Below are 26,344 nucleotides of genomic sequence, written 5' to 3' on the forward strand. Positions count from 1 at the left end.
TTTGAAATTATGTAAACTTTCAACCAAGTTAAATAGAAGAAAAAAAGATATTTGATAGGCATTATAGTAGTAAAAATTATTTTGAGAAAACTAGAAAATTTAAGTCATATGCCTTTTAGGCAAAATACCCAACTACCAGTAGGGGAAAAAAGAAAAAAAACCACCAAATGTTTCATCGAAATTTAAAATAAATAATTATATATACCTAAAGTTTTTACACTACTTGGAGGTGTATGTATATATTTACATAATTATTACATTCTCAAAAAATTATTATTATATTAATGATTGTCTCACTAATTACTCGGTGGTAATGCATGGATTTCATAATAATAATAATTGTTTTTTATTATTTTTATTTATTTTTTTAATTTTATGTATTTAGGCAATGTGGCCACGGATTACCAATAGTAAATTAATCACTGTCCTATCAGATAGGTGGTAATTCCCCTAATAATAATAATACATCAATCTTAGTTAGCGCTTAATGCAAGCCTATAAGCTCTTCACATTATTACCCCGGTGGTGTTTTGGATAAAACACATCTGGAAACATACTTCTATAATGTTGCAGCCATTAATCAGCACAGTTGTGTTTTGAACTACATGCCAGGTACCCATTTGTACACCTGGGTGGACAGAGGTAACATAAGTAAAGTGTCTTGTCCAACACATTGTGTCTCATGCCCTTATATGCTTTCAAGATCCGAAATGCGAGAATCATAAAATACAATTTTTACGATATCGGGTTTCTGTACAATTTATACAAAGCCGTCATATCAGTTTTCACTATGATTTTTAAATACACTGCGCCACACGCCTTTACGTGCTTTCAAATCCGAAATGTAAGAATCATAAAATACACAAATAGAAAAAAAACGAACCCAATTTTTACGATATCGGGTTTCTGTACAATTTATACAAAGCCGTCATATCAGTTTTCACTATGATTTTATAAATAAAAATCATAAATATAATTAGAAATACTGTAGAATTCCTACACATACAGTGTTGTTGGCTAAATCTGCCAAACATGGGCGAAGAATTGAAGCAAATTCCAATGTCCCTGTATGTGCATAATGAATGACAAGTCATCGCAAATTAAAAGCTCCCAATTAAGATTCGTAGATGAATTAAATCCAGGACCAATGACTCGTAATGTATGTATGCAAACCTCACAAGTTTTTACTACAGCATTGTATGCTGGAGAGACGAGAAGAAGTAAAAGGAGGGTAAAAAGGTCTCCAACAATCGCCTCATCATCACCGACAAACAATGTCTTTTCCTCAACATCAAGAGATCAACAGAGGATGTCAAAAGCCTGTTTTCCCAAAACTGGCATTGTATGCTGGAGAGACGACGAGAAGAAGTGAGAGGGGGTAAAAAGTTCGCCAACAATCGTCTCATCATCACCGACAAACAATGTCTTTTCCTCTACATCAAGAGTTCAACGGAGGATGTCAAAAGCCTGTTTTCCCATAAACTGCCTCCCTCATGTTACAGACAGTGAATAGCAGATACTGATTGTAACATCTCGCTTTTGACTTCAATATCAATAAAGGTCGAATGAACCCAAAACTGCCTCCATCAAGAGTTCAACGGAGGATATCAAAAGCCTGTTTTCCCATAAACTGCCTCCCTCGTCGAATGAACCCCAAAACTTCCTCCCTCAGACACAACAGTACAGTAGCAGATATTTACTGTAACTATTGACATTTTTAATCAAAATGTTACAACTCATATCTCTTTTCCAAGTTGACAAATCTGAACAATGTGTAAAAAAAAAAAAAATCCGTTTACGCATTGTTTACTTACGAATTACAATTTCTATTCCCTACACACATTTTTAATAGTGACCTTTCCTTTTTATTACGCACCAAATGCCTAAATAATTGTTGAGTCGAAAAGTCATTTTACACTTGCTCAGAAACATATGAGCATTCATAGAAAGACGGTTAAATTCTAACAGCTGCGTAGGTGCGTGTCACGAAAGGTCAATAATTTAAAGGCTATAATTTAAGCTCTTTCTACACTATCAAAGTGTATACGACAACAAAAAGCGATGTGCTCATATATGGACAGGATGATGTCATATTACTACCATATTTGGGCATATCACTACCATATTTGGGCACATTACTTTTTTGTCAAAGCTTTAAACATATCAACACACACAATCAACATTTAAAGAGAAAATATAAATAGTAAAAGCAACCAACCTGCGACAGAAACTGATCAGCATTAAATATTTCACTACATCCATAACAGATCTTTTTATTATTTCCACCAGCAGTTGCCTTAGTCTTAAGAACAAAAAAAATAAAAAATTACAATAAAATTATCACATTTTGTTTTCCTGATTTCTATCAATCGATCAGAATTCAATTTCTCTGCAAGCCTTAAAAAATGTATAATATGATTATGATCAAGAATCTCTTATTTCGTACTAAGTTATTCATGTGGATCTTGATAACGTTTTTTTTGTTATTTCATACTCAACCCTGGCACTACTGTAGGTCAGGATTGAACCAAGGACCTTGGGATTGGAAAGCAAGCATGTTAACCACCAAGCTACAGCTCCACTTACCTTCAGATAGTCCATAAGATTCTGATACTCAATGTAATTGCCACCACCGACAACAAACACAACTACTTCTTGGTAGGGATTCTTATTCCTTGGTATTGAAGAACTATTTTTTAAATTAATGAAAATAAAATTATCAAACATGAAATTTTAATTACACATGATGGATGTTTAAGCTAAAAAAGTCTAGTACTCAATTCACTACGAAAAGTTTCAAGAGTATAGCTAACTTAGGAGCGAGTGATTAGCCAAGTGGTTAAGATAGTGGAACCGTAATTAGGTAGCCATAACATCAGCAAGGGTTCTAAGCTCACTTGCTCTATGGTTCTGGTGGTAGAACGAGTTTTCTTGGATAAGGACTATAAAAGTGTGTACACATCTAGCACATGTGCACTTTAAAGAACCACATCAACATCTTTCAAGATGAGTAGGGGGTTATTCTGGTGTACTAGTACACACACTGCCACTGTCACACAATGTCTCTCATCATAATGGGGCCTTCAGGGAGACCAGTCTCTGACTAATCAGGTCACCCAGTATAAATAAATAATAAATAATAATAATAACCTGTCTAGAACTCGTAACATCTTTGGATCGAAGTATCTATACTCATCTGTCTCCTGGTCCGATTTCATCTCCATCAATGCATCGACAATTCGTGTAATCGGTAAATTCTGATAACAAAAACAGTGCAGTGTTATTGAAATGTTAATGTCCTACATATAAAAGTAGCATACTAAGATATTTAACAATACGTCAGGTCACTTCGAGACAAGACTCTATAGTATAATATTTGATTCAAAACTTAATTTAAAATGGTGCCAAATCTGACAAAAAATGATAGCTATGTATATGACAGAAAATGATCATATTATATAAAAATAAAATGTAAATTTACATGTTTTTTGACGACAAAATTCTTGACTCCTTCCATCACAAACTGTGATCCCGTACTCATCAGTTTACTAAACATACCAATTCGTTTCGTTCCTCCTCCTCCGTACGGATTTGGCATCACTGACATCTTACTATAAGCGCTGTGAAATAAGCATTGATTGCTTTTTTCATTTTATTCTAATCAAAAAATAGCTTTTATGGTGCCAAAGGGTAAAACGCTACCGTCACCGATTAGGCAACAATAAAGTCAAAAAATTGTATTATATAAGTTGTTATAAGTTTAAAATTTACTGTTTTCAACTTTCACATAAAAAAGATCTTCTATATTTGCTGCGATGCGAATAAATTGAAAATATAATGCATATATCTTTTGAAAAAGTTTCTGCCCTTTACATAATAATATTTGGTGTGGATAAATACAGTGTCATTTGTTTTCAGTTTTTTTTTTTTTGCTGTTAAAACAGTGTTCATATATTGTTAAGTTCTGTCTAAACTATCAAACTAGTTTAACTAAAAAAGTGTGGTGTGCCCAAATATGGTAGTGATATGACATCATGTCCATATATGGGCACATCACATTTTTTTGTCACATAAAGTTTCATAGTTTAGACAGAGCTTTAGTTAAGATCTATTCATTTCTAATGATTGATAATCTATAAATAAGACAATAAGAAAGAACCCAAAATAATTAATATTTTACATACCGCCATCTTTTGATGTAAGTTAGAGGTGAAAGGTCACAGCCAGCTGCTTCTAATGCTAATGAGTATTGATCAAATTCAGGCTAAAATAAAATATGTATTTTAATAGTTAAATCTCTTGATTGATTTTACATTATAATTTTACAATAGCGTTTTCAGGAGTCTGTTCTCATATAATTGCATTGTCAAAATCTACTCGCAATGCTCAGGACAAAAACAGCGAGAAGTCAAGATAGTTCTCCTCAAAACAGATAAGTCTACTTCACAATTTATAAATTATTAGCTTTTGTGAGTGTTGACTGTACCACACATAGCTTGCTTCATCATGTTTGTAATTTACAAACTTGTGATGGTTACATATAGGCAAAGATTAACTTTGCTGATAACGCAAATAAAATAAAACACTCAAACATCATTAGATAAGAGGGCAATAACAGATTTACTAGATATTGATTAAGTTCATTTTTTAGGAATCATTTTTTTTTTTTAGGAATCCTGTCTCTGCTTGGTTGTGTGTGTTGTTTTTCTTGTTTTTTATCCACGGTTTTTGTTTATTTTTTATGGAGACAAAATAAATGAAATGAAAGGGTATTAATACTTACATCTGTAACTTGTTGGCCAAGAATATAAAATATAATAAACATTCTCATCTTGTCCTCAGGGGTACCAGCATCAACATCTGATATAATATCCATTAGCGGTTTATCTAAGGACATCTTTGTCATCAATCGTTCTTCCACTTCAAAGTAAACATCTAACTTCCTTGCCTGTAAATGCAAATTTATGCTAATTTATGATAATCATGGAGTGTTTTTCTTTGTATGGATCAACAATTGCAACCTATAAGTTTGCATAACAAAGTTGTATAATAATGATAATAATAATAATAATAATTTCAGTATATCACCGGGCGGTTTAGAATTAATGTTCTTTGCCTAATGTGTTTATAATAATAATAATAATAAATATCTATAAAGTATTGTTTACTTATGTCTAAAAGAAAAGAATTGTTGAATCAGGGAAAGATTTTAGTGTGACTTGGTCTTGATTAATTTAATCCTGTTGGAATTGTAGCCAGTGTTCGGATTGGATTTTTTCTGGTCAATTTAGCAGACGACTAGGTTTATTTGACCAGATTAAGTCCAGTGCAATCGAGGCTAAAAAAAGTATTTAACCATCCATACCATCTAGTACTTTATGTAATAGACCTTAACTAAAAGTAAAGGCAACATTTCGAGACATCGTTTCAGGGAGGAAGAGATATATTAAATGTATTTAAAGCTCTTGGTTTAAGGGATTGACACTGACGCCATTTGAAGCTGGTTTCAATTGTGCTTGGCCAAAGATTGGGATAAAATTCATTTTTGGAAGTGGAAAGCAGGACACAGAAACAATCCAATATGCTGAAAATGGTTGTGTCGCATAAAAGATTGAATTTTCTGAAAATCTTAAGCTGTGTCTACACTATAAAACTTCATGTGACAAAAAAGTGTGATGCGCCCAAATATGGTAGTGATAGGACATCATCATGTCCATATATGGGCTCATCACATTTTTTTTGTCACATAAATGTTTATAGTGTAGACAGAGCTTTACATTTTATTAAAAAAAATATCAACATTAAAAAAAAGTCATTTAACTGTACCTTTATTTTGTCTAGTAAAGATGTTGCCAAGTTTGTGTGGGAATCAATCAAGCGTTTCTTTTCCAATAATTCTGGTAAAGAACTGTAAAAGGAAAATAAAAGATTAATTAGTTGATTCCAAATCAAATGTGCTTGGCAAAGAAACCAAAGATTTAACTGTTTAAGGCTCTGTCTACACTATCAAACTTGAAAAATCCAGGATATTATTATTATTAGTACAAGTTCTTATGGTACAGTACAGTACATGGCAACAAGTGATTTGATAATTATGGAAAATTTAAACTTTAATTATATTTGTTCATTTATAATAAACAATTAACATCATTTGGCTAAACATACTTTATGCTTTGTTTATTTACAGTACACATACTCTAGCCATATTGTGAAAATAAGGCTAGAAATAGATAAATTATAAATTGTTTAATAACATTTATTACAAATGTGGAATAGAGAATGTTTATATTGTATTTGTTTATTTACAGAATACGGTAGCCATTATTATATTGCAATATGATTTAAAAATATATAATTAGATAATAATATAGAAGAAGATGTTTATATTTTAATGTTTCTGATGAAAAAACTGTTACAAAATAATATTACTGTTTATTTTTGTATAACTTTAAAAACATTTTGACCCACATTACTTACAAAATTGAAAGGAAATATTTAATTAAATTATGGAGGCATTAAAAGCCAATTATTTATGTCAATGTTCTGTTTACCCTGCGAGGCCCAAATAAACATAAAGTTCAAACGTAATAAGGAGAAACTAAATTTTAAATTGCTCTTGCCATTCTGTCACAGCTGTGCCAATGAGAATGAGTACCCATTGAATATAACAGCTTGTTATTATCTCTCATCTTATCAATTTCAATCCCAATTAAATCAAGTATCATCAAAAGGACCATGGCCTTAATGAATCAAGTTTCTAAAAACAGTTTATATCTACTATTTAGTTGCCTTGTCTACACTATGAAACTTTATGTGACAAAAAAATGTGATGTGCCCATACATGGACATGATGTCATATCACTACCATATTTGGTCATATCACTACCATATTTGGGCACATCACACCTTTTTTGTCGAACTAGTTTGATAGTGAAGACAGAGCTTAAGACTGAGTTTTTTAACAAGCAATCAGTTAGTTTGGGGTTTGGTCAAACGGCTCGGCTACAGTGATTAAGTTCACTTAGGTTGATCCTGGTCTCCCCAATTTCAGTTTGTTTTTGTTATATACTGAAATAGACCGAATAAATGATGAAATCAAAGTTACAATAAATTATCAATATCAATCTAGGCATATTACCTCATTGCTGACGTTAATTTAGCAGTGGTATCTGACATTCCGGAGGCTGCTTCTTCTTCCCCTTCTAAGCCCTATGAAAAATAGACAACATGTCATTAAACAATAGTGCAAGAATAGCAAGGAGGATTGAAATTATAGGTACCATTAGTGGGTCCAAATGAACACACAAAAATGTGGTGAAAACACATCTTAAAGATGTATTGTCCGCTAAAAACATGGAAAATAAAGAATATTAAATTCAAACTTTAAATAGTCCATTTTGAAGCTTCAATAAAGTTAATCAATTTCGTAGAAAATGTAATGTTATCATTTATGAAAGACAAAATAAATGGTTAAATTAAACCAAAAAAACAATAAGCCAATTTGACATTTTTTGCTTTAAATTACATTTTTTTAAAGTAATTTTTTTTTCAGATCTAATTTTTGGTGAAAGTTAATAACTATTATGTAACAAAAAAATTGCATATTCATAAAAAAAAATTCAGAGGGACAATAAATATAAATGTGAAAAAAGGCTGAAAACATTTTTTTTAGGAAACGATAGTTGAAACAGTATTTATTTACATTACCTTGGTGTTTTTCTATTTTGAAACAAATAAATGAAGGAATTTTTCAAATTTGGTGTTCTCTGTTGTTTAAAAAATTATGCTTAAAATGGACCTGAAATGGACTTTCGATTTTTAAGAAATTCACACGTCACATATACACACGACGATCGAGAGCGTGTATGCCGCCCGATAGTCCGTGAATGATCGACGGCCAGGAAAGATACGCGAAGCGCTGACACTAATACTAATTTATTCAATATATAATGTTGTTGAAATTTAGTGCCCTAAAATGTACTTTGTACTAAAACCCGAATTTAGAAGGCCTAGGCCTACCTCCCAAACCTTTACTAGGCCTAGGCCCCAGCGCCCGGAGTCGATCCTCCACCCACCCATGCGAGGCTCCGTTTCATGTGCATCCAAAGCGATATCAACAACTTGCTGCTCATTGTCAAGCCAAAGTAAAATATGAATCAAATTCGTTTTCTAACTGCCTTATTCGTGACAAATAAATTACCATCTCATATTACTAATTTAATTCTGCTAAACTAAAAACTAAAGAAACTAACACATTTATTTTAGCAGTATCAGGCCCGTAGCCAGGGGGGGTTTTTATGGTTCGGGCGAACCCCCTTTACAGCGAACCCCCCCCCCCCCTTAACCGACTGCGAACCCCCATCCCCGACATCCCCAGTACCTCACCACCCTCATCTCTGAAAATCCTCCAACAAATACGTGCCCCACAATACAAAAGGTTATTTGTAAATTGAAAATTCGTAAACTCGTTCGTGAATAACTCATACCTTATTGTTAAACAAATGAATTGGTTGCCGATTTTCACCTGAAAAATAATACGAATTTTTGGTCCCAGGATGTAACATGATATTGACGCGAGCTTGGGCACAAACGATCGTACAAAGGACACCGCTAGACAACCGCGTACTAATATTTAAAAGGAATGAATATAGGCTATATTTCGTTTGTCGATGAATTTTTTAATTCATGTGTGAATGATTGATCCATTAGAGGTAATCTGTTATGTCTCTAGTAACACTGCTATGCGTGGGTAGGCTACTTCTCATGTGTAGTAGAGCGTTTCTTTGATTGAATAGTGTTGTTTGTATTATAACACAAGTTCATTTTGGATTTTCAGTAAATTACCAATGGTTTATTCAAAGTCAAACTGTAACTAATCCCTCAAAATGGTATTATTATACCACTATATTTTTGAAAAATGGATTGCGTGACATGAAAATGGATTGATAGTAAAACGTAACAAAGATACGTTCTTGTCTGGTTATTAGGTATTCATGCTCCGATGAAGCAGAGGATTATTTTTGTAGCGTTCCATTTAAAATGAAAAGAAATATGTTGGTTGTGAAGGTCGTTTTTGGGTATTTGGGTCACTGCACCGCGGGTGGGGTCTGAGGCGAATTTAGTGACACCCCTTGATGGCCGGAAATGGTACTCTCGTACATAACAGTCATGATAAATGGCACCTCTAATTGGCCGGAAAAACACTCTCATGCAGCATGCTACGATTGAACAAAACGATCGTACTTTTTTCCTCCTCCTCACAATAACATTTGTTGCCGCCGTATGTTAGATGCGCGTGCTCTGTGTGCGGAACCACCGCTGATTGTTTGATCATTCACTCGGTATTTTGTTTTGCGTTCAAGTTACAAGCCCCCCAAAAAAGCACAATTTGGGTGAGAAGGCAAATTCAATGCTTATTATAGCCAGGGGCGAACCCAGGGGTGTTTCCCTTGTGGCCCGGGCAACAGCCTTAATTTCATACTAAATGTTGTTTCTGCCACTAAATTAAAATTGAGTTCCATTTCATCGTATACAATATCCATCCGGACCCGGAACTTGATAGGCTTAGTCATAAAGTAGTTACAGAGTTGCAGGGCATTTTATTATTGTTGAATGTTTTGATATTAGCCTAATTGTTAAAACGACCTTCACAACCAAAATATTTCTTTTCATTTTAAATGGAACGCTACAAAAATAATCCTCTGCTTCATCGGAGCATGAATACCTAATAACCAGACAAGAATGTATCTTTGTTACGTTTTACTATCAATCCATTTTCATGTCACGCAATCCATTTTTCAACAATATAGTAGTATAATAATAACATTTTGAGTGAATAGTGAGGGATTAATTACAGTTTGACTTTGAATAAACCATTGGTAATTTACTGAAAATCCAAAATTATTCAATTAAAGAAACGCTCAACACATGAGAAATAGATGTCGGTCGATAAACTTCTGACGACGACTAAAACAACGACAATCAGCTAAATGTTAGTGATTTTATTTCATCTCTGGCTTGCTACATTTTTCATGACACATTACCGGACTTCCCCCTCCTCTCGCAATGAACGACAGTACAGATCTTCCCTATCTAGGCTCGTGTATGTAGCATACTACGTTATTCACAAATTACCCACGCATAGCAGTGTTACTAGAGCCATCACAGATTACCTCTAATAGATCAATCATTCATACATGAATTCAAAAATTCATCGACAAACGAAATATAGCCTATATTCATTCCTTTTAAATATTAGGCATATTGCCAAGGCTAATAATCGATTTGTCCATAATTATTGCGTTTTGCCGGGGGTTTTCCATAATCTAAGGCCAATTTTTAGGCCAAATCATAATTGTGCGTATTCTGTATTTCCGATGCGTGTAGTACCTTATTTATCTTCATTTCCGTACGTTCGTAAATATTAGGCCGAATTTCCGTAGTAATTTATAGACGTTCCGAAATTTGAACCGTGTTATACCGGTAGCAGAGCAAAGTTTGCTTCTTTCTGCAAATGTCCTATCATTCTTTTCTATGTTTTATTTGGAGTGTGGTTTAAAACAACACTTTTGTTAAAGTTTATAGTGGATAAATAAAAATGAATGTTTGGAAATGGTGGTTTTAACATCTGACTTTATTTAGCATTTTTAAATGAATTAAAATTCCAAATTATACAATTTAACCTTTTGCTCAATATATTTATAGCAACAGCTTCATATTTTTTGTATAACTTTTTAAAATTATTAATTGATAATTAATTTACATTAATTGAGTACAGTTATTAGAATGTATTACCGTACCAAAAGTACCTTCATCGGGGACCTCCCCGTGACGTTCGCATTGAACGAAAAAAAAATTATCATGAATTTTACGTGCGAGAGTACCATTTGCGGCCATCTAGGGGTGTCATTTAACAATTTTCTTGCTCAAATACTCAGTGTCTACAGCCCTGGAGTCTTTGGGCAACCCTCTTAAAATAGTCCTGCGACCGCCCCTGATAGCTCTATCTATATTTATTTACAGCAATTTGTTGAGGAAACTAAATATATCAATGTAAATAGGTGGTATTGATACAGTTGAGTAGGCCTACGTATCGGCTGGTGGTCTAGAAAAAAATAATCGAATGCTATAGGTGTAAACTACAGTACATGATACCATAGATATTATAGTGTAATATATTAAATTCACTATAATCCACTATACTTCATAGCCACACATACATATTGTAGGTAACCGCAGCGTTCCATTTTTTGATGTACGTCGGAAGGCTATATATGCATGCTGACTGCCAGTGATCGAAACAATAGGTACGCGGTTGTCTAGCGGTGTCCTTTGTACGATTCGTTCGTGCCCAAGCTCACGTCAATATCATGTTACATCCTGGGACCAAAAATTCGTATTATTTTTCGGCAACCAATTCATTTGTTTAACAATAAGGTATGAGTTATTCACGAACGAGTTAACGAATTTTTCAATTTACAAATAACCTTTTGTATTGTGGGGCACGTATTTGGAGGATTTTCAGAGATGAGGGTGGTGAGGTATTGGGGATGTCGGGGATGGGGGTTCGCAGTCGGTTAAGGGGGGGTTCGCTGTAAAGGGGGGGGTTCGCCCGAACCATAAAAACCCCCCCTGACTACGGGCCTGTAATAGCCCCCAAAACGTCATTCTAAAATGAAAAAAATCGAAAATCCATTTCAGGTCCATTTTAAATTGAAGGTGTCAATGGGTTGTTTTGCATAACAATTTTGCATAATAATAGAACAATAGTTAATGAACGAAGGTGCGAAGTTTAATTGAAATACAACAATAAATACCCCTTTGCTAAGGCGTAAACGCCCTTTTTTTTACTTGTCATTTCCAGAATACTTACTATACCTGCATTTTTCTCAGAACACTGATTGTATTAAAACATTTAGACTTGATCTCTGGAAGTAGGGTATGGTAAGATATTGTTTTCAGTATTTTAAATCTTGGAATTTGTGAAAATCTCAATTTTGAAAACTTCTACTTATGTCTCATTTTGCTTGAGAACACAAACTGTGAAATAATTATTTTATTCTTATTTTTTAAAAGTCTGTAAAACTAGCATAGTTAACAAACTTAAAGTTCATTAATTACTGTACTTTAATATATATGGAATGCCCGACGTGGGAAAATTGTTCCCTAATTAATAATAATGTAATTTTTTTTATAGCAATCTGAATGTTATGCCTTTTGGATGTGTTTTATACTATTTTTACCTTCTTATTTTTTGTGTTTTATATTTGTTGTCTTATTTTGCCCTGCATATGCTTGGTCCTCCAAGCTGTGATGTTTGTTACATTCTTATGATTTTTTAATTTGAAATAAAGGATGATTTTACTACTATGTGTATTTTTTTACACTAGAGACAAGTTGACTATTTCATCATCAAAAGTAGGACACATGACACCATTTAGCAATCAAATAACCCAGTAACAGTTGTTGTTTGCTTTGGAGTGAACCAGTATACAAATAGTCACCCCCACTTGAACACAACTGTATTGTATTCACTTGAACACAACTGTATTTTATATCTGTTTTGTCACTGTGTAATGTACGCCAATCAATTTAATTCAGGGTTCAATCTACATTATGTGTGGCCTTCACATTACCTCTCCAATTTGGTGTCCCAAGGCTAAATATACAGAATCTGCCATCACCTATTGATTATTGAATCTTTGTCATATTGACCAGACCATCAAACATTTTGTGGCTTAGATTAAACTCTCTGGGCGTCCAGTCTAATCAGTGAGTATTAAATTATACTCCACTCTTCAACCAGTAATTTGTATATTATATTGTAGACTGTTGATTTTAACCAACAACAATTTTATTTTTGGAAATGACCATTACCTTCAAATTCATGGCACAGCGATGGGCACAAAAATGGCGCCATCTTTTGCAAATTTATTTATGGGACAATTTGAGGCCAATTTTCTGTCCCTCCAACCAAACAAACCACTTGTTTGGTTTAGATACATTGACGACATCTTCATGATCTGGACCCATGGTGAAGATAATTTGGAATCTTTTCTTCTCAATATTAATGCAGCCCACCCAACTATCAAATTTACAGCTACCAAATCCACTAGTAGCGTTGATTTTTTGGACACTATAGTGACCATAGAAAATGGTACACTCAAAACTGACCTATTCCGTAAACCCACGGATAAAAATATGTACCTGCTTCCTAGCAGTTGTCACCCCCGACACTGTACTAAAAACATACCGTACAGTCAAGCATTACGTATCAGACGTATCTGTTATTTAGATTTTCAGAATCGTACCGAAGAACTAACCGGACATCTCCGGAATAGAAATTACAAGAAGGAATACATCGAAACTGCTATAAAGAAAGCAAAAGATATTCCTCGATGTCAAACACTGACGTACAAACCACGTCAGCCAAAAAAATCGACCAGAGTGCCATTGGTCACAACCTACCACCCTAGGTTGCCTCCATTACGGGCTATTATTGAGAAACATATGCCCATTCTACAGTCCACAGAACGTCTCAGGACTGTTTTTCCGGAACCACCCATTATTGCATTTCGTAGACCTCCCAACCTTCGTGATATATTAGTCAGATCCAAATTTAAGAGTGAAATTAACTCTCATGACAGCCAAAATTTGGGCAGTCACCTTTGCGGCAAATCTTGCAAAACTTGTTCATTGGTTGATTCTACTGAAAAATTTCAGAGTAACCAAACTGGCCGCATTTTTCGGATAAGACAATCAATTAATTGTCTAACCAAAAACGTCATTTATCTCATATACTGTAATATTTGTGGCAAACAGTACGTCGGAGAAACAAAAAACACTCTCCGTATGAGAATGACACAACACAGATCAGCTATCAAAACATTAAAGCTTGATCAACCTGTAGCCGAACATTTTAATTCAGCTGGTCACTCGATTGCAAATTTCAGAGTTATTGCAATAGACCACGACGTCAAATGGAGCGACAAAACTCGCAAAGACAAAGAAAACCACTGGGAATTACTACTTAAAACCACAAAACCTTTTGGACTTAACATTAGGAACATACTCCCAGATCGGTAAAATTATTCCATTGACTACCAAAATTTAAGTTTCAATATTAACCACCATTTTAGCTTTTTTTAGTTCCAGTCCAAAATTGTTTATATCTCTACCAAGCTACCTTCTTTATTTTCTACTCTTATTCAGTCTCCACCCACTATTCAACACGCTGTTTCTATTGTTATATTTCTTTTATTCCTGTCCACCCAGGCAGCACTTGCCAACTCATATGCTATGACTTTATCCAAATTCCCTCACTTGCACTGATGAAGGGCTAGTGTTGCCCGAAAGCTCTGCTAACTTTTCTGGCTGTTTACTTTATCGTTTTGATTTAGCTTTTCGCTTTTTTTATTTGTATCTCCATTGAGATCCAGCCACTGATACCCACAGCATTGTCATTTTTTTTTTCAGTAATTTGCCTTTGGATTTATATTGTAGACTGTTATTCATTGAACTTCTTCATTCTTTTAGTGTGAGAACCATGTTTACCAAGAAAAAGGTAAGGATAGTCTACACTATCAAACTTTATGTGACAGAAAATGTATGTGCCCATATATGGACATGAGGATGTCCTATCAATACCATATTTAAGCATATCACTACCATATTTGGGCACATCACACTTTTTTTTTTAAAACTAGTTTGATAGTATAGACAGTACTTAAAATCAAAATTATTGATACTACTATATTTAAGCATACAGCATCACTACCATATTTTTCAAACTAGTTTGATAGTGTAGACAGGGCTTAAAATCAAAATTATTGATACTACTATATTTAAGCATACAGCATCACTACCATATTTTTCAAACTAGTTTGATAGTATAGACAGTACTTAAAATCAAAATTATTGATACTACTATATTTAAGCATACAGCATCACTACCATATTTTTCAAACTAGTTTGTGTAGACAGTACTTAAAATCAAAATTATTGATACTACTATATTTAAGCATACAGTATCACTACCATATTTTTCAAACTAGTTTGATAGTGTAGACAGGGCTTAAAATCAAAATTATTGATACTACTATATTTAAAGATGTATTGTCCCTTTGACTAATTCCAAAAAAATAAAAAATAACAGATTTCGAAAAAAGGTGGGTCATTTTGAAGTATCATAATAGTTATTAACTATCACCAAAAATTTGTCGAAAAAAAAAATCATTTAACTGAAATACAGACGTTTTGTTGTTAAAAAAATAACTTTGACTTCCAGTCAAAGTGTTCGATCAAAACATATCCCATAATAAAACGCGCTTGTTTGGCTACTCTGTATGCATAATCAGAAAACTTCCTCACGATCTGTGTGAAAATACCTTCTCAACCGTGATGAGTTGTAAACAATCCTAATTAGCATATGCATTATGCGTACTCGTGGTTTGAAATCTTTGTTTACTTTCGTTCGCGACGATTTTCCAGACGAAATGTAATCAAACTAATTTACCTGTTAATTACGTAAACTTGTTGCTTTTGGCTCGAATTTTTGACTTAAAGTGAATAACTTTAATATTACTTTGATATAGCTAATTTAAATTTAGAATATTTTGACCTTCATTTTTTTGTGTTTCAAGGGACAATACATCTTTAAGCATACAGCATCACTACCATATTTTTCAAACTAGTTTGATAGTGTAGACAGGGCTTAAAATCAAAATTATTGATACTACTATATTTAAGCATACAGCATCACTACCATATTTTTCAAACTAGTTTGATAGTGTAGACAGGGCTTAAAATCAAAATTATTGATACTACTATATTTAAGCATACAGCATCACTACCATATTTTCCAAACTAGTTTGATAGTATAGACAGTACTTAAAATCAAAATTATTGATACTACTATATTTAAGCATACAGCATCACTACCATATTTTTCAAACTAGTTTGTGTAGACAGGGCTTAAAAATCAAAATTATTGATACTACTATATTTAAGCATACAGCATCACTACCATATTTTCCAAACTAGTTTGATAGTGTAGACAGGGCTTAAAATCAAAATTATTGATACTACTATATTTAAGCATACAGCATCACTACCATATTTTTCAAACTAGTTTGATAGTGTAGACAGGGCTTAAAATCAAAATTATTGATACTACTATATTTAAGCATACAGCATCACTACCATATTTTTCAAACTAGTTTGATAGTACAGACAGGGCTTAAAATCAAAATTATTGATACTACTATATTTAAGCATACAGCATCTCTACCATATTTTTCAAACTAGTTTGTGTAGACAGGGCTTAAAAATCAAAATTATTGATACTGTTGGTTGTATGATTTGCTCATCCCACTCCTACAATGTCAATATGTTGTTTTTGAAGTTAAAAGAGTCCAGAACTGTGTATTTTAAATAGACATATTATTAAAATTGAAAATGTCAAATAAACATTAGAATTATAATTATTCTAACTAAAGAAATAACTACTAATGATTTTGAATCATTCCTAGGTCATTCAGTGTTTCATTATTACGATGACATTAGCTGTTTTATCAATGCATTTATTATGGAAATTCTCAATAACAAAAGTTTCTGCTAGAAACAGAGAACATTTAACACAAACAAGGTAAGTATTTCATTTTTAAACATATATTTTAGTCTACTCCGTAGTATGTTATTATTATTATACCTAAGCAGGGGTCACGACTTAAAGTTCAATGAACTTACTATGACCTCCATCCACCCATATACGCTGTATGTACTTATGTTAAGTAAATGTTTAAAATCATTTGAAGAGTGGATAGGAAAATAAACAAAACTATATAGCTAAAAATTCATCAAAAGAAAATGGACAATATTTTTTTCCCTAATTTTGTTTAAACAATTCTCATATATTATTTTTAAGGGGTCATGAAGGTCAATGGATTAACAAAATAAAGAAATGTGAAAAAAAGAAAACTGTTGTCTTTCTGAAGACTCACAAAACTGGTGGATCGACAATCTGGTGGATAATGCAGAATTTTGCACTCCTAAACAAATTACAAGTGTTTATACCAAAACGAACAAAACCTATTGGGGATCATTTTATGAATAACAATACGGTAAAAGTGCTAGTTCCACCCAAGGGAGTTCGTGTAGGAGACTACAGCAAATATAAGTACAATATGTTTAGTATACATACCCGGTACAATAGAACTATTCTAGACTCTTTGATGAAGAAAGACCCGATGTATGTAACTATAATACGTAACCCTATAACACAGTTTGAATCTGCCTTTGATTATTTTGCCGTCGCCGGCCGTGGTGGAAATAAGACAAGAAAATTAACAGAATGGATGCGAAATCCTTTCGAAAACTGCAGACGTAGCAAACAACCTTTTGTTTGTAATAACCAACAAATGTTTGATTTGGGAGTTGACCCATGGCTTGATGTTAACAACACGTTTGTAGATAAATCCATTAAAAACTTGGACAAAGATTTCAATCTTGTTATGATAATGGAATTATTTGATGAATCGTTAATAATATTAAAGAAGATAATGTGTTGGAAATTTGATGATATTGTTTATTTGTCCAAAAAGAAACGCACTTTAAAAGTTCCATTATCCGAAGATCTCGTTCAAAAGATAGGCAACTGGAATCACCTGGACATGAAACTTTATAACTATTTTAAAAAACGTTTTCACGATCACATAAAAGATTACGGACCGAATTTTGAATCCGATCTTGCTGTCTTTCGCAAAATCAAACTGTTTCTTTATAACGTGTGTGTGGTTAAAGAAAACGTGGTAAAAATGAATGGTGTGCATGTAACGTCATACGAACAGAGGCTTCATTTTGACGCTAACTTTTCAACTGATGTTGGCACGTGTAAACGAGATGGATCGCGTCAAGAATGCGATTTCGGCAACGGTCAAATTATGTCGTTTAATTTCAAGACAATGTGCAAGAATTTACAAACAATACCTACTAAGTTTGTCCCTAGAATTAAGAACATGATGATGAAGGGTAGGAATGATAGCAGGTTAATTATTTAGTATTTACCAGTAAACCTGAGCTTAAATTATTTTATTAAAATAAATATTTCATTTCTATGGTTCTCTTAACACTTTTTAAGTTTACATGCCTTTGCACAATGTGATTTTGGAGACTTTTGATAATTGAGTAAGGTATCATGGTCAAAATATATATATATATATTATATTCTACTGCAGTAACTACATGTTCTTACTGCAGTAATGCACGATTTTAGTATATTTCAATGTAGAAGTTTATGAGGCAGTCCTTGCAATAAACAGTGTGTATGATTAAAAATTAAAAATCTTGCTAAATAATTTCAAATAAATAACAGGTTTACAAGTAAACAATATATTGTTACTGCAGTAACTGCAGTACAATAATTTTGACACAATCCTTAATAATAGTAACACTAAATTCCTACCATTGCACTTTTTAACCTTTTGACCTCTTCTTCCGAAGCACGGTACGATTCTAATTCACTTTGTACAGCTTCTGCAACTTCTGGGAATGGACTGAAAGAAAACAATTCATATTGTATTATTTAATTTCATTTATTCACTTCTTTTAATGTAAGTAGAGTGATATAGTAGGAGTTCTTAGCATGAAAAAACAGGTAGATTGTTCACTTTTTAATGAAGGCAGACTGTCATATAACATGAAATAAAAAAATATTAATGTGTAATTCAATTATTTGATCGGCATATAATTGCCTTTCCAATGATAACATACATCACTATATTTTAATATTTTGTCGGCCATCGTGTTTCAAAATGGGGGATTATAACACATTATTATGTGAAATCAGATCAGTGATGTAAAGCCGAAGGCTAGAGGGCGTACTCCAGACTGAAAAGTGATTCCAACAGGAGGGGGACCAACAAGATGGCGGCCGTAAATGTGTTCAAAAACATTATTTAATATAAAAAATAATAATTTAAAGGCCAGGTGCGGGCATAAAATTTCTATTGATCATACATTACAATAAATATCGATCTAACGTTTCCCCTATGTTTCATAATTTTTGAGATTTTATTTGTGTTACACGAGCTTGTTGAAAATAAGCACTTTCTTATTAGTGGGGGGATAGTTCAAATTACACAGTAAAATCTGTATTCTTTTGTACACAAATTTTGTAAATAGAGGGGCATTTTAAAAAGCTATGAAAAATAAACGGTGTGGTAAAAAATTTTATCAGATGACTAAATATAGGTAATATAACTTGAATATTACATTTCTGATATTTTTATTCAACTTCACATTTTTATTTTCATGCTATAGCAAAAATTATCCACCGTATATCCACCATCTTTTTTCACCGTCTAGGGAGTCACCAGACATGTTATTACATTAGGTTAACTACCTAACTACTGAAAAAAAGTCTTCCTGGTTTTTGTGGAAGAATTTTGCCAAATTTTGTATTTGACCATATTAAGGGAAATTCATGTTTTTTCGTCTTGATTTGTGTTACAAATATTTGATTTATGTACAATTAACCAAATATTATATTTAAAATTCATGCCTGTACATGAGCTTTAATATAATACATTAAGACCACATAAATTGCAACACATATTCTTGCCAAAGCACAGTGAAGTTTTTATAAAATTAAATATATTGTTAATCGCAATGGAATTAATAATTTCTTGATAATCTAGCATTTTTTGTATACGAGGATCATATAGAATGCGTTTGCGTTTATACGCTTAACACGCTGTGTTGCGTATCGTTCTAGCGCAGATAGGCTCAACAAAGGCGTATAGCAATGCATACTGCGTAGGGTATATCTGATTGGTCGATTGCAGCCGCCATCTTGTTGGTTCCCTCTCCATGGAGAATCACTTTTTGAACTGCGATAACATTGTTCTTTGAGATCTAGCCTTCAGCTATATAAAATCATTGAATCAGATGATCCGCCCCACAATCTTTTTAGATACCATCCATACAACATGTATCAAAAAATGCATGATTTTCGTGCTAAAAATCTCTGCTAACATCCCTCTTTAGTTCTATGTGTATTGTAAGTTCTTGAAATACCAGAGAATAAACATTTATTTCATCTGTACTCACTTTCCTTTTTGATTCATCCAGAATTTGTCGGATGGTCCGAGGTCATACGACTTGACCTTTGGCTTGGGCCTAGCACCTGACTGCTGACTGTCTTGTGGTGATTTCTCCTCAAATACAACCCTATTTAGTTGAAAATCCTAAAAATAGAATACAATAACAATAATAAATATCCTTATTTGGCAATGATTATTAGTACTTACGCTCTGTCCACACTATCAAACTTTATGTGATAAAAAAGTGTGACTTGCCTAATATGGCGGTGATATGCCCAAATATGGTAGTGATATGACATCATCATGTCCATGTATGGATATATGAAGTTTGTTTTTATACTCACCAAAACATCATGAGCCAATGCCTGATATGTCCAGGTGTGGTGGAGGGGCGTGGCCAAGTCCATGTTTCGATCTAATACCACAAGAAGGGGCCTCTGAAAACTTGTACAAACAAAATAATATTAAAAATTAAAAAATCGCAATGAATCAGAAAATTTTCCTTGTTGTTACGTTTGGAATATATTTTGAACAATTTTAAATTACAGGGGTTTTTTTTGGTAATCTTATAAATGTTTTAATTTGTTACTATGTAATGTTGCTTTTAAAATTTAAATTAGGAATGTTTTCAATGTTTTTTTTTGTATTTGAGGACACCCAATGGAAATAAGTTTTATTAAACTAGGTTATCCTCAGTTTATTCAGTTAATCTTGTTTTCTTGTACTTTTTTTTTTGTCTGTTGTTTGTAAAATTGAATGAATTGAAATAAGATGAAATGGAAAAAAAATGAATTTATTGACTATACTATGTATTTTGATCACTTTAGCAAATTAGATTGACATAGAATGACTAGTAAATTACCTTAGCTGGCCTGATTGCATTGAATCTGTTGTAAATAAACTATTTCTGGCGTCCCTCAAGTTCTCTCTTAATTTTTTATCCAATTTCTTAAAAAATCAAAAAAATCTTGTGTTATTCTTTCACTTTTCAAATTCGTGATGCAATTTCCCTCTATACTATGACCAAGGAATCTCGATATTTGGGAGGCGCATGGGGGAGGGATTTGGTTTGGAATTGGAGGGAATTTCTTGTTTTTAAAATCGTATCAGTATTGTTGAAGGTTATAATAAAAATCTGCTAAAGTTACAATACTCATATTTGAAAGTATCATAAAGCTCTGTCTATCAAACTAGTTTGACAAAAAAGTGTGATGTGCCCAAATATGGTAGTGATATGACATCATTGTGTCCATATATGGGCACATCACATTTTGTTGTCACATAAAGTTTGATAGTGTAGACAGGGCTTTAGATTAATGTATCTTTATTGATTCAGTCTTTTAGCTATTTTCACCGATGGCATAACATCATTATTAAAAGTACAAACTTAATTGAATATTAACACTAACCTCAGCCACCATTTCTGCTGCATTTCCTCTCGGTGACCTTATGATCGGTACTGCTCCAAAGGTCACAAATACCGAGAACAGACTGTCTACAATCGTATCCATGATGGCTTCTATTTCAATATCCTTTACATCAGCTTTGTTCATAGCTGTACAAAATTACAACAATAAAAATATGAGGAAAACTTTAAGCTATGCATTTGTAGAACTGGTTCCAGGGTTCCCCTTCAGGGAACACCACTATTGAGCAGAGACTTTCCTGTGAAACAAACATCAGGCAACATATTTTTCAATATAACGGCCAATCCCTTTTCAGGGGACACCCTATTAAGGCTATTTTAGGAAAACGGTAGCTTGTCCCATGTAGAATTTATATCTATTTTTTTGTATATGGTCATAAGGAATAACATAGATTCAATATTTTTATTAACGTTATAGTACGTCTGTGTAAATTTGCCTTTGTTGGGTCCTAAATGTGTTTTATTAATAGGGGTTATACTGTATTCAAGAATATATCATTGTTAAACAATACTTTAGTGGAATCTACAAAAACAATTGGTGCTTCCAATTGGTTGCATAAATGAAAGTCATATTTATGAGTAGCTAGTAAAAAATTAATGCTTTTAATTACATACCATAATATGATATTGCATTCCTGTTCTGGTGTCTAACAGTAAATATCTTATCTTCTAAGCTGATAAAGTTTAAATATTGGTCAAACACCTAAAACAATAAAATGCCAAAAAAGGTATTAAGCTCTGTCTACACTATCAAACTAGTTAGACAACAAAAGTGTGATGAGTACAAATATGGTAGTGATATACCCAAATATGGTAGTGGTGTGACATCTTCATGTCCATATTATGGGCAAATCACATTTTGTTGTCACATAAATTTACGACCACTAAAAATTGATAGTGTAAACAGAGCTTTATTCTTATTTTAGGAACATTTCCAAGGATAGCCAAAAGTGTGTTGAATCACTGTCCTTTAAAAGGTGGCAACACTGTTCACACAACAAACATACAGAAACAAAATAGTCTCATTTAATTCTTTGGTTGTAGAGTGTTATTTTTCAATAGAAAAAATCCTGCCATTCATTTAAAGCTGCAACTCCAATGTATGTTTACAAGTAGTCTTCAAAATGATGGTCTCAACTACAGAGAATTTAATGTACATGCTTATTGGTAAGCCATAAATAATCCTTGCGAATTAACTTCCAGTCAAATGGCCATACCTTTGATACTTGTGAAACTACATTGAATTGTAGAGCCGTGCTGGCTAAATCTTCCAGTCGTTGGCGTGAAACAGCGGATATAAAATTGATGTAATAAGATTCGTAGAGTTGATTTTGGAAATCCTGGTAAAGATTTTGCAATTGAAACATATTATATTATTAATAAAAACTAAAATGAAGGCAGATGATATTTTAGAACTCAAACAAGCCTGTAGCCAGGTTCAAAATACCTTTTTCCCACCCTCTGAATGCTCTGTCTACACTATCAAACTAGTTTGACAAAAAAAGTGTGATGTGCCCAAATATGGTTGTGACATGCTTAAATATGGTAATGATATGACATCATCATGTCCATATATGGGTACATCACATTTTTTAGTCACATAAAGTTTGATAGTGTAGACAGAGCTTGGGACATAACTGGACTACAGCCTTTATCATGGTGATTTTTTCCCCTTTTATGGAAATAAGAACAAGGAGGGAAAATACAGGGGACATCACGATTAAAGGGGACACTTTTTAATGGTGTCCTTTTAATAGAGGATTTATGTATTTCACAAAATGATGTAATTGTACCTGGCATATTCTAGAGACATTTTCTTCAGAAGGCATGACAAAATAAACAGCAGGCACATCTGATAATGTTCCACGGTCAGAATGAAGTAAACTAAGGAGACAAAAGTAATCAATGACAAAAAAATTTCACTTTGTATTAGAAATTCAGTTTAGGCTAGTGTGGCTTGAGCTGCTGATTTCCAATCACAAATTGTAATACAAAAGATAGGACATAAAATTAAGTTCAGCACTTCATTTCATTATTTTTAGGCCCTGCCTTGCCCTCACCCACCTATTTCAAAATCCTGTATCCGCCACTGCTTACAACGACTTTATCATCAAGCAAACATAATATCACTATTACTTAAAATAGATAATAAATATTAAAGGTAACACTTACAGGTGAAGAGTGACACCCATGTCTCTTAGTTCACGCACAGACAAAAGTGGAGAGATGATATCTTGGCCAAATCGGTCATATACAAGAGCCTATATAGAATTACAGTATTGTAATAAAACATTGGTAGATAATTATATACCGTATATCCTCTGGTATAATCCTACCCACCTAGAACACGAAATTGGGCTGACTTTGGTGGGTGGGACTATACCCGGGGAAAGCCTGGTTAAAGAAAAATGATTGGTATTAGCATTCCTTGTAAAAAGAATAAAAAAGATCACCAGGGGCGGATTGCTATAAGCGGTCTATAAACGGTCTTAGCGCTTAGCCGGCTATAATTCGTGACGTAGCAAGTAGTCTTTATTATAGACCATTGCTATACCGCGGTCTAACCTGTAAGAAATAAAAACATTAAAATTAACTATAGGTGTTTAAAGAAAATATTTACCAATTTGTTTATCTCACAAACTTGCCATTTTATGTGTGAAAGGACCACTTTTTTTCAACCACCAAGGGTTTTATAGCAATCCACCCCAGAACTGGCTATAGAGAGACCTACATCCAGATCAAAAGTCAATACTGGGACTATGCCTGTTTGTGAATTCAGACATAAAGTAGGGGGTGGGATTAGACCTAAAGTGGGATTATACCCGAGGATATACAATATAAAAATAAACATTTACTACAACAATGGAAATTACTCTATGTTTGACTGAAAAGGTAAGAATGATATAAACATCTTTTATAATACAATTTATTTTAATTATTATTTATTATTTTATTACCTTCCATGTTGGTTCGTTGAGGGAACTTTTGCTAAGTGGTGCATTAAGATTAAGCATCCGTTTTAATGACGCTAAAATTAAAATAATAAAATAATATTTTTATGAAAAAGATAAGGTAAAATAAGTGATTAAATTAAATAGCCTATTCTAATTAATAGATGTATTTGTCTATCTATTTGGCAAGGCTCCACCTCGTTGAATAGACCAGTCAATGTTTCAAATTATGAAAATATTGAAGCGACTAGGCATAGGAGGCTAGGTCCATGGGTATGAGTGGTCAACTTGTGTGTAATTTATTATTTTCTATCACCAGTTTTAACTCTGTGTATAATTAAGTTTATATATCAGCACGGTTGACCGCCTAGGCCTATAATAATAATAATATCCTGGATTTATATAGCGCTGTACATAAACTAATACAATAAAAGGGATTCCAACCATGCAAAAAAAAACCCAAACCGAAGTAAGGGGATACGCCTTCGTCACTAACCAGGGATCGGTCAAATTGAACCCTGGTCAGCACCGGTTGTGTCTCGGTCATCCTGGACTCAGGCGCCTCCTGCCCTACTTAAATTAGATCTAAAACAATCTAGGTGACATGGTAAAGGAGAGAAAAAATATATATACACAAATTTGACAATACGTGCATTGACAATATTCATTCTATGCCACAGCATATTCTCAGTTTTAAAACATTCAGTGTTTGGCCTAATACTACACCTTTTTCACAAAATGGAAGACATCTTCGATCGATGACAAACAATGCTGTGCAGGGAAGCGTAACCAACAGAAATAACATAGTTCGGCGAGCATATTTTCAGAGGACAACAAGTTACTTAAAAATTCGTAACTCCTAAATGGATAGTCATAATATTAATAAGGAGAACATTTTTACTGTAAAATGTTCTGTGTGATTAAAACAAAGTTGAATTTCTTTCAACGCTTAAAATCCATCGTATGCTTATACACTGTGGTGCTTTAATGATGGATGGATTTTAAGCGGGGAAAACAATTTTTCTAATTTGTTTCAATCATGCAATGATGGCCAATATTTTAAGAACATTTTTATAGTAATCTTTTTTCTCATACAATCCTCCGTTCAAGAGTTATGATTTTTAAATTAAAATGGTGTCCTGAAATCCCCTGAAAACTCTGTTATTTCTGTTAGTTACGCTTCCCTGCACAGCATTGTTTGTCATCGATCAAAGATGTCTTCCGTTTCGTGGAAAAGGGGGGCGTATCACCTACAAAAAAAAGATATTATCTACCATCATATTATAGGGAAGGCCTAGCCTAGCCTGGGCCCTAGAACAAAATTGACTGGCATGACTTGTCATACTGCCACCAGCGGATCTCTTGGGGCTACCTACTAGCCTAGGCCTAGCCTAGACGAATGACTGGTGGTGAGAGGCTGCACGTACGGCCCACACACCGTCAGTGTTGCATGCCTGCCACATCATCGATCCGGTCGCTCACACATCTGTCACACATTCATTGACAAATTACCGGGCTACACTGAAGAACCGAAACTACTAGACTATTAATAGTTCAATAAGAACATTAAAATTAACTATAGGTGTTTAAAGAAAATATTTACCAATTTGTTTATCTCGTAAACTTGCCATTTTATGTGTGAAAGGACAACTTTTTTCTCAATCGAAAAAAGCAGACGACCAAGAGTCAAATTTCTCCCCGATCCTCGTTTCTATTAAAACAGTATAATTTGGCGGCCCAGAACGATCTCAGTTTTTAAAATTGTGAAATATCCCTGAATTGATTACAAACGGCGGCTGGTTAAATAGATAATTTAGTAGCAATAAGATAATTTGAGTAGCAATAAGAACAGTCTTATGGTTTCTGAT

At 33.4% G+C, this 26,344-nt stretch overlaps 2 protein-coding genes across 2 annotated transcripts; one reads left to right on the forward strand and one right to left on the reverse strand.

The window, feature by feature from the left end:
- LOC144852594 (sec1 family domain-containing protein 1-like) lies at nt 1–26,188 on the reverse strand. The gene is made up of 20 exons (XM_078710498.1): nt 26,080–26,188; nt 24,483–24,553; nt 23,698–23,786; nt 23,319–23,409; nt 22,743–22,865; nt 22,141–22,228; nt 21,509–21,654; nt 20,962–21,047; nt 20,444–20,543; nt 20,107–20,243; nt 18,461–18,551; nt 7,139–7,209; nt 5,827–5,908; nt 4,784–4,948; nt 4,185–4,264; nt 3,482–3,620; nt 3,151–3,257; nt 2,587–2,689; nt 2,219–2,302; nt 1–1,763 (listed from the first exon to the last, which is right to left on the reverse strand). Exons 1-20 carry the CDS (start codon nt 26,105–26,107, stop codon nt 1,737–1,739), a joined length of 1,908 nt encoding a protein of 635 aa, XP_078566624.1. The 5' UTR covers nt 26,108–26,188; the 3' UTR covers nt 1–1,736.
- On the forward strand, nt 16,928–20,150 carry LOC144852617 (galactosylceramide sulfotransferase-like). Its single transcript, XM_078710529.1, has one exon. It carries the CDS (start codon nt 17,031–17,033, stop codon nt 18,054–18,056), a length of 1,026 nt encoding a protein of 341 aa, XP_078566655.1. The 5' UTR covers nt 16,928–17,030; the 3' UTR covers nt 18,057–20,150.
- Nucleotides 26,189–26,344: the final 156 nt, after the last annotated feature.

The sequence above is a fragment of the Antedon bifida genome, chromosome 9 (genome assembly GCF_963402885.1).
Source record: "Antedon bifida chromosome 9, ecAntBifi1.1, whole genome shotgun sequence".
NCBI classification, from domain to species: Eukaryota; Metazoa; Echinodermata; class Crinoidea; order Comatulida; family Antedonidae; genus Antedon; species Antedon bifida.

Coding starts and splice junctions, on each gene's coding strand:
- LOC144852617 (XM_078710529.1), top strand. CDS start 17,031: ATGCAGAATTTTGCACTCCTAAACAAATTACAAGTGTTTATACCAAAA.
- LOC144852594 (XM_078710498.1), bottom strand. CDS start 26,107: ATGGCAAGTTTACGAGATAAACAAATTG. Junction 21,655..22,140: donor GAATGCAATATCATATTATG/GTATGTAATTAA, acceptor AATTTTGTACAG/CTATGAACAAAGCTGATGTA. Junction 4,949..5,826: donor CTTTACTAGACAAAATAAAG/GTACAGTTAAAT, acceptor TTGCATTTACAG/GCAAGGAAGTTAGATGTTTA.